At 44.1% G+C, this 9,829-nt stretch overlaps 1 protein-coding gene across 1 annotated transcript; it reads left to right on the top strand.

Annotated features, from left to right (window-relative positions):
- Window positions 1-1,493: 1,493 nt before the first annotated feature.
- On the top strand, window positions 1,494-8,462 carry LRIT3 (leucine rich repeat, Ig-like and transmembrane domains 3). Its single transcript, XM_035111998.3, has 3 exons — window positions 1,494-2,554; window positions 5,742-6,047; window positions 6,998-8,462. The coding sequence occupies exons 1-3, from the start codon at window positions 1,972-1,974 to the stop codon at window positions 8,080-8,082; spliced, it is 1,974 nt and encodes a 657-aa protein (XP_034967889.3). The 5' UTR covers window positions 1,494-1,971; the 3' UTR covers window positions 8,083-8,462.
- Window positions 8,463-9,829: the final 1,367 nt, after the last annotated feature.

Here is a 9,829-nt window from a genome sequence, read left to right as displayed (position 1 = left end):
TCAGCTCAATTAGATGAAGTGGTTTTGAAAATGTTAGAAATTGTGCTTGAAGGTTCTTTGGCTCTGGTGCTCCACATTTACGGTTTCGATTTCACCATTTGTTCTTACATAATCCTATTGTGAACTCATTAGTGTTTCTCTGGTCGGAGATTCATGGAATTAGTGGTCAGTTAGAAAAGGGGTTGGTCGTTAGGAATTGTACAGTTCTTCTTTTCTTGCACAAATATGCTGCAATCTCACAGCAGCTTAATAAGAATAGTTAAATGTATGTTGTCAGCCATCTGGCGTTGTCCGTGCCTGTGTTCCTTCTTGAATCGTACTTAGTCTCTGCTTGTGGCCTCTGGCAGGTGATACCACAAACGGCAGATGAGACTGTTAGGCACAAGGCGCTGGGCCTTGTTGAAATCCTGAGTAATATGCTTATGGCCCCAGTAACTTGGTTTTCAAAACCAGTTTATTTTGGCTTTCTCTTAAAGGACACATAGCATGGCTGATTACATTTTATCATCATCATTATTATTAAGTGTATCATGCTGTTTTCCTGTGTGGTGTTTTAGGCTGCTGCTTTGAATGATCAAATTTTTATTGAAATATGATGTTAGGTTTTATTGTTGTTTAAAATGTAAGCTGCCTTGTGATGGCTTTTGCCCTGAAAGGCGGCCTAGGGATAGATATAAAATAAGAAATGAGGGGCTAAACCAGTTCCTAGACAGTACAATTGTACCCTCAGACGGCAGGTGAGGAGAGCATATGCTTAAGCAGAGGAGTAGATGTTACAGGTAGGTAGCCGTGTTGGTCTGACGTAGTTGAAAAAATTCCTTCCAGTAGCATCTTAGAGACCTCAAGAAGTATCTGAAGAAGTATGCATGCACATGAAAGCTCATACCTATGACAAACTTAGTTGGTCTCTAAGGTGCTACTGGAAGGATTTTTTTTATTTTTTGTTTCAGAGGAGTAGAGTGAGGGACGGTGTCATCTGCCCTCCTCTCAGCTCTGACTTTTTTTTTTTACACCTGAGGAGAATAGCTGATGCTCAAGTAAATCTGCCTGAAACATCAAGCCAGGTGAGTGTCTGAGACTGTTGTGCCCACCCAATTTTGGAGGAAGTGTGTCATGGGCACTTTGTATGTGTACCTCAGAAGGAGCACAACACCCGCTGAAGGCAATCAGGTTTGGTGTGAGACCAGTGGGGATGAAGACTTGTTGCCGCCATCTGTTTTCAGTCTCCGATTCTTGTCACCCCCAGCCAGTGTTGTTCAGAACCATGTGGGCTTCCTCTGGTGTGGGCTACACCCTCCTCTGCTCACTTAACATCAACCTGCAATGAAAGCGGGGACTTGACATGAGGGTTTGAAGGGCTTCCTCAACCTTGGCCCTCCAGATGTTTTTGGCCTACAACTCCCATGATCCCTAGCTAGCAGGACCAGTGGTCAGGGATGATGGGAATTGTAGTCTCAAAACATCTGGAGGGCCGATGTTGAGGAAGCCTGGGTTATCATGACCCCCTTTATACTGTGCTATTGACTGGGTTTGACCAAACTGCGGGAAGCAGTGGAAGACAGGAGGGCCTGGCGTGCTCTGGTCCATGGGGTCACGAAGAGTCGGACACGACTAAACAACAACAACATTGACTGGGTTAGGCTGCAATCCAAACCCTTGGCTAGCAGCAATGGGGCTTAACTGAGTGGTGTAGCCACTATCACACGCCAGGGCAGAAGATGGGTGAGGAAGAGGAAAAGGCCTGTCTGCAACACAGGCTGGCAAAATGAAAAGGCCCATCTTTGGCCCATTGCCATCATGTGACTCTGCTACAGCCCTATCGACACTATACATTTCAAGTAGTGTCATGCCACTTTAAACGGCCATGGCCTCCCTCAAAGAATCCTGAGAACTGTAGTTTGTTAGGAGACCCCTGTTCCCCTAAGAGAGCTATAATTCCCAGAGTTCCATGGGGTTGTTTGTTAAACTATTATGGGACTTGTATATGTGAGGGAAATAGGGTTTCTTGAAAACTTCCTTGAAAACAATTCATTATCGCTCTCTTTCTTTTTGTTTGACCTTAGGTCTGTGCTGTGCAATGATCCTGATATGTTTGAGATACCTGTAAACGTTCCAGTGGATACAGTGAAACTCCGGATAGAAAAGACTGTCATACGAAAGATCCCGACTGAAGCCTTCTACTACCTGGTGGATCTCAAATACCTGTGGCTTACCTACAACTCTATAGCAAACATCGACACGAGCAGCTTCTATAATTTAAAACTGTTGCATGAATTGCGCCTGGATGGGAATTTGCTGTCGAGTTTCCCTTGGGAATCTTTGGCTGAGATGCCTAACCTCCGAACACTTGACTTACACAACAACCTAATGACCAGTATTCCTGCTGAGGCCAGCAAATATCTGAGGAATCTCACTTACCTGGACATATCTAGCAACAAATTAACCTCTCTGCCATCAGACATTTTGGATATCTTGCTTCCTTTTTCTGAAACAGGATTGCCCAGAAACACAGAACCCAGGAATGCAGACTCCATAATACAGAGGGTCATATTAGGTAAGCTGGCGGATATTGTTAAATTCCTTCTTTGAACTGTGCCAGCTGGCGCGAATCTTGAATGAGTCCCTGGGCCATTGAAAAATAGTTCTGGCCATACATTTCTTTCACTGCTGTTTCCCTAAATTCTACTTTGGCATTTTAGCATGAAAGGAATGTGAGAACAGCAAGATCTGGAACTTGGTTAAAATAGGTTGATCAATGCTCTAGTGTGTTGATTGGAGCACCCACAATTCCTATGGTCCACTTTCCTGACTAGTGGGGAGCAGTGCCACTGCTTGTGTGCCTTGTGAGCTTTTAATGTGCTGACCAGAACCCACTACAGATGTGCATTACTGTGACATGTTTGCTTTAAGCGTCTTAAAGGAACTGACCTGACAAAAAGTTCCATTCATGATCCGGGGCGGGGCGGGGGGCATACACAAAGTCATTGGCTTTGGTATTACAACCACACATGTGGGTTCTGCAACAAAATGTAGCAGTGTCACATGATTGTGCCCAGGATACCCTTTCCCAGGATATTCCATTCAATTCCCAACCCCAGTTTTCTGTTTGCTTCAAGAGGCAGTCAGTATTCCATGCGCATTGAGCTCCTCACAGAGCAGCTATGGAGTGGGCTCCCTAAGGTAGTTTTCCACCCCTCTAAAGATTGTACTTTTGCACATGTGTTCTACAAACATGCCTATTAATATGGGGACAACTCTTGAGGTGTTTCACGATGCCTGCTGTTACATCTCTCCTGTGCAGTGATGGGCTGTTCAAGTAACACATACAAATATGTGCCAGGTCAAATATGCACCACTGTCCACATTCAGAGAATGAGTTTGCTAACTTTATATGCTATATAGCAGTGTTTCCTAATCCTGCAAGAATTGCATACCCCTGTTGAGAGTTTAGTCTTACCTGAATACCCCTTCTAGGACAAATATAATTTCGGGGGAAGTATTAATAATACGATTCATCTATGATAAAGTAAAATAAAAATATTCTGCTGCACACCCCTTAAGAACCTTTCATGTATCCCCAGGGATGCATGCACTACGCTTTGGGAAACACGGTTTTTTGGGTTGTCCAAATTCCAAAGTTATCCTTGCAGTTGACTTTGCTAGACAACTTAGGTAGTACAAATCACTGTTCAGCAGAGGGTGCTGTTCCTTTTATAGTTGGAACTGAGCACCAGTTTCTGAATGCCCCACTTTGAAGGTTATGCTGTACCCATGACTTTTGAATCACTTCTCATTTCTCCTGCGGCTTGATTCTTCTCTCGCACTATATTCTCATAAATCATTGCTGCTGATCCTGATTCAATATCAGGTGCCTCCTCAGAAATCATCTTGTTTTGCATGCAGATTTGGCGGTGCCAAAAGCCAACAAAACAAAACTCCCGCATCTCCAATTCTAAAATAAAACTCACTATTGGAAATTCTGGGAGCCATTTAAGGTTCCTTGCACTGTTTCTGCACAAGGAAGCTGGTGTACAACTGCCCTGAGTTAGGGATTCATTTATTGAAATAGCTGCAATAGAGATTCATGCCTAGAATATTGCTTTTGTCTCTGCTTTCCCCCAACCTTCTTTCTTTCTCTTGTTCGGTAGTGCCTATTCTTTCTGAATTTCTCTGCTGGGCCCTTTAGCAATGTTCAGGTCTGCACGGGTTTAAATATATTTACTGGTGCCTTCTACTCTAATGATAGCATCAAAGTTTGGAATTAAGTGAACATAGGAAGCTGCCTTCTACTGAGTCAGACCATTGGTCCATCTCACTCAGTATCGTCTACACTGACTGGCAGCAGCTCTCCAGGATGTCGGGCAAGGTTCTCTCCTGAGATGACATGGATTAAACTGGAGACCACCTGCATGCAAAGAAGAGGCTTTAGGTAGCACTTAGCTATTACGCTTCCTAAAGGGCTTGTAAGGACAAACTCAAGAGTTTGCAATTCCTGTTGTACTACTGACAGATACATGTGAGTGTGAGGAAAAGGGGGAGCAGGCAGCAAAATGAGGCACACAGATTGGTGAGGGACATTGATTGGTTAATGAGATGTATCTGGACTCATTCTTGTTTCATTGGAGTGTAATGTGGTTCAAATTTTGGAGTGGGCTAAAAGGAGAAAGTACAATGGGAAGATATTTCAAAATATTTCAAGCAGTTGGCCCATTGCTACCTGTCCTCTTTACTTCCACGACTTCCACCTTGACAGAAACATTTCAGGGTGTGGAGAAGGGATAGGGAGGGAGGGATGGAGGGAGGGAGATGTCCTCATCTTATAGTGCTGGGAGAGACCACTGATCCTAGAGAGTCACTGTCAGTCATTGCAGGCAGTACTGAATTAGATGGATCAAAGGCCTGGCTTGGTATAACTTAAGCTTTTTTCCCTATGTTGTCAGACATAACTTCAGCTGCTTAAAGAATGAGAAGCAGGATGAGGCTGAAACAACAGCACCAGATAGACTGGCACTGCAGGCTTATTGCTAAGACATTGCCTCTAATGTCTAGTGGAGGCAAATGGGGCACCACCCACCCACCTAAGCCTTGAGTCCTCAAAGCCCACTTTCCTACTGACAACCACTCCAGAGCCTGGCACTGCCTGTTGGCTTCCTCCTCCCGAGTCTCAAAGTTGACCCTGTAGAAACTCCGGAGGGAGGAGGATGGGGACAAAGCTAGAATTAGCTTGCTCTGCCTTTCATTGTCTCTACCTACTGTTGGGCTCCCTGCCTTTTGTCCCAGCTGTGCAATGGTCTGACTCAGTATAAGGCAGCTTCCTATGCTCCTATCCCTGCCAAGAACTTGCACACATAACTGATGTCTGCAGAAAACAGGCTTCGCTTCACCTCTTCTGCCCATTAGCCTCCTGCATTGGCTGTGTAAGCAAGTTGCCCGCAGAAGCTGGCGGTTGCTATTTTCCTCATGCTTGTGGATCTCTGGAAGGCATTCAGCTGGCCACTATAGAAAACCAGACCCTCTGCCACTGAGCTATGGCCCTTCCCTGTCATTTCTTATGAAATACTGTGTTTCTTCCAAGCTAGCTTTGATCTGAATTGAGAAAAAGAATGGCCTAGCTGTGTTTTAAGCCAGCAATATGTACACTGGCTGGATGCAGAATAAATGGGGGTATGTACACAGCCCTAGTCTAACTGCTGAGTTGCATTGCTAGCAAGACTATGAGCATACTGTTCTTCTGTTTTCAGGCTTGCAGGACAACCCATGGTATTGTGACTGTCGGATTTCCAAGCTAATTGAATTTTCCAAAATTGTGGATACCGCCATTTTGCTTCTGGACCCTTTTGTGGCTTGCAGTGGTCCTGAGAGCCTGGCTGGGATTTTGTTCCAAAGAGCAGAGCTGGAACAGTGCTTGAAACCATCCGTCATGACTTCGGCTACAAAGATCACCTCGCCCCTGGGAAGCAACGTCCTTCTGCGCTGTGATGCAACTGGCTATCCCACCCCACAACTCACCTGGGTTAGATCAGACAATGTGCCAGTGAACTATACAGGTATTGAGTCTCAAGCAAAAGGGAGACTAGAGGTCGTTTTACCTTGAGTTGACAGTGACCTGTGAGATCACTGAGAACCAATATAGGGGTGTAGTCATCAAGAGTGCTGGGCTGGAGTTATCAAAGTTCAAATGCCACTCAGCCATGAAGCTCACTAGGTAGTCTTGGCCAGCCACTATAGCCCTCTTCATGCATTACTCATGCGTAGAGAGCAAGTGTGGTGAAATGGATGGCAGGGATATGAATGACACTTCTCCTGCTGCTCTCTCCTTCCTTATGTTGAACACCACCCCAGTCCCCAAGCGGTGTGAAATTCCAGGGGTCCAGGCACTTACCCAGGGTCTGTTTATCCTTCTAGAAATGTATTAGATCTTTTGTATTGGATGCTGCTGGTCTGAGAGGCAGAACAAGAAATCAGTTTTTACAATAGCTTAAGGTTACCAGATTTTTATCAATGAATCCAGGGACACTTTTCAGCTTCAATGGATTTTGTCAGGGGACTGATTTGTGAATCCGAGGACTGTCCCCGGGAAACTGGGACGTCTGGTAACCTTACGATAGATCATTGTACAGCATGTAGGGCTGACTTGGATCCTGTGCCATTCAACCAGTTTCACATACCTGAAACAGATTTATAGCCCACCCTTGCATATATTTGTTTAGAATCAAGTCCTACAGAGTCCAGTGGGTTTTGGATTAAAATAGGCTGTACTGCAGGAGAAATGTTTCTTCTAAGATGGTGTCTGATTAATTAGACTTAAAGGTTTTTAACTGGTTGACCTTAATCAACCGATTGATCTTAATCAGTGAAATGTTGCAGCCCTATGAAAAAAGTTCCTTCTCATTTGAAATGTATGTTGTAACACCACAAAAAAGCACACTAAGGTAGTATGAATGCTGCTGCTTCGTATTCAGGTTATCATACTCACCTGCATTGAATTGTTTTCCAGTTATTCAAGAAAGTCCCGGTGAAGGTGTAAGATGGTCCATCATCAGCTTGACAGGCATTTCCTACAAGGATGCAGGCGACTACAGATGCAAGGCCAAAAATTTGGCTGGAATGTCCGAAGCTGCTGTTACAGTCACTGTTGTTGGTGTTGTCACCACAACTGTTTCTCCGCAAAAGTACGGGAAAAAGACTGGAGCAGAGCAGCAAAACACCACCCAGGAAGTGGTCAAACAAGAATCCTTGAATACAACCACCGCTTCTCCTTCAACATTGCCTACGAGCACTTCTCCTCCTACAACAACAACAGTGGCTACCAGTGAAAGGCCTACAACTGACAGAAGCAGTGACAAAAAACCACCCAAGTCGATGCCAGATGGAAGAAAGAACTCCAAATCAATTACAAATGGAGGCAAGAAACAACCAGGTGATGTTAGCAAGAAGGATGACGGGACATCCCTCAGCGCAGCAGCAGGAGCTGAAAAAAATGGCGCAGTAAAAAACCTAAGAGTAATTCCTGAAACTGACGACAGGGTGACCTTAACGTGGAAAACTGCCAATGTCACAAGCAACTCTTCTTTGACTGTGTTGTACTCAAAGTATGGGGAGAAAGACATGCTGCCCCTGAGCAGAGACCCCTCGAAAAACAAAGTCACCATAGATGGTTTAGAACCCAGCACACAATATATGGCCTGTGTTGTTCCCAAAGGGACCCCACCTACGAAGGACCAGTGCATCATTTTCTCCACTGATGGAATTACCGTGGAACGTGATTATCCGATTCCCATTTTGCTGGTGGCTGGTGGGGTGGCCTGTGCCGTTGTCTTACCGCTGATATTTTTCTTACTGTATAAAGTCTTAATGCTTCACAGGAAACCCAAACCCGTCAGGGAAGATGACCTTGAAAAAGAGACTTACGTCAAATTTGAAACCCTTTCCCTCAAACCGCGTTCCGTGGTGGCAGGTGGGGAGCTTTGGGCTCGGCGGAACACCGATGACTCAGAAAGACTACTGCTGTGTTCTAGGTCAAGTATGGATTCTCAGATGACCTTCAAAAGTGAAGGGTCAAGGTCAGAGTACCTCTGTTGACTCTGGGTGTTCTGCGGACCATCTGAAGATCCCTACTGGGGAATAGGGGAGTGACTGCAGCCTTGTTTCAGATGCTGGATCAGTGCCAGTTATAAAATGCGAGGATTAAGGACAGCAGCATTGAATAGAAATCAGAATCGTCTTTGGTGGGACATATGGGGGGGGGAATGCCTCTTTGAAAAGTGACATTTTTGAACTTTTGTATTGTTTTTGAAGCATTCTGCCTGTTTATATTCTGTCTTTTTATCAAATTGCTCTTGTTCAAATGAAAGATTTTGTGTTAAACATGTACCACCAGCCTGTCCATTGCTATCTATGTTTCTTGTTTTTTATATAAACTAACTTTAGATTAATAGGTATTAAAAACACATTTTTCATGTGCAGTTAAAATGTTAGGTTTCTATGCTTGGACATTTGACAGATACAAGGGCCACAATCCAGCACAACTCATTGAAATAAGTGTGGGTTCGTTGGTTTAATTCTGCTTTTTGAACTGAGGGTGAGATGTCTGGTGATAAAAACGTGGTTTGTGTTGTGGAACACAGTTGAACATTAAATAATGGCATGTTTTGATATGCAGTTTGATGTGCAGGTTGGATCCAGACTAAGTGACCTACTTAGGTCCCATTCATTTCAAAGGAATGGGAGGATAACAACTAACTTACTGTGGATCCAACCCGTTGTTGTTTAGTCATTTAGTTGTGTCCGATTCTTCGTGACCCCCTGGACCATAGCACGCCAGGCACTCCTGTCTTGCACTGCCTCCCACAGTTTGGTCAAACTCATGTTCGTAGCTTCGAGAACACTGTCCAACCATCTCGTCCTCTGTCGTCCCCTTCTCCTAGTGCCCTCAATCTTTCCCAACATCAGGGTCTTTTCCAAGGATTCTTCTCTTCTCATGAGGTGGCCACGATCTGTCCTTCTAGGGAGCACTCAGGATCCAACCCACTTAGCCAAAATTCATGGCTTTTTTTTTTCTTGTGAGAAATTATGCATCAGCTGCATATGATGGATACATTTGGGAAAAGTTTTATCTGCATTCTGAATTTAAGGAAAGGATGAATACATAGAATTTTGTAAGATACAAGTGTTTTGTTATACAGAAGTGTATAAAGCCTCCCCAAAATAGGGCTCTCCAGATGTTTTGTACTACAACTCTCATCTCTGCCTGCCTGCCTACACATTCATGTTGGTTGGAAGTGATGAGAGTTGATGTTCCAAACATCTGTAGGGACTTGGTTGGTGGCAGCTAGTTTAGAATACAGCTACAGTAATATATTCCTAATTTACACTGGTTAGACATAAGTGCTAAAGATATAAGAGGAAATCAAGGTAAAATTGACCAAACAAATTTCAATCCAGATGTCTCAAGGCACATAGCAGGGCATGTTTGGTTTTGCTTGTTTATTTAAGGGGTTTCTCCTTCCCTTCTGGAAGAAATCTTCCACAGAGCAGCTTGCAATATTTTAAAATACAAATCCATTCCATAAATCCTTTTAAAATACAGACAGCTATGACAAAAACCAACATTAAAACCACCAGTAGAAAACAATAATAATTCAGCAATACCATAGTAGTTAACTACCCTCTTTCATGCCCCACCCCAATCAAAACTGTTTGAGAAAAGAGATGGGGAATTGGCTTCTGGTTAGAGAGCCACTGCTGAGAATGCCCTGTTAAGTGTGCTAACCAGTTTAAAGCCTTTACTGTCAGGCACTGAAATAGGCCTTCTGAGCTAGATCTTTTG

This window comes from Zootoca vivipara, chromosome Z1 (genome assembly GCF_965207765.1).
Source record: "Zootoca vivipara chromosome Z1, rZooViv2.hap1.1, whole genome shotgun sequence".
NCBI lineage: Eukaryota > Metazoa > Chordata > Lepidosauria > Squamata > Lacertidae > Zootoca > Zootoca vivipara.
The sequence above is the reverse complement of the archived record's forward strand: the minus strand, read 5'-3'. Positions and strand labels throughout refer to the sequence as shown.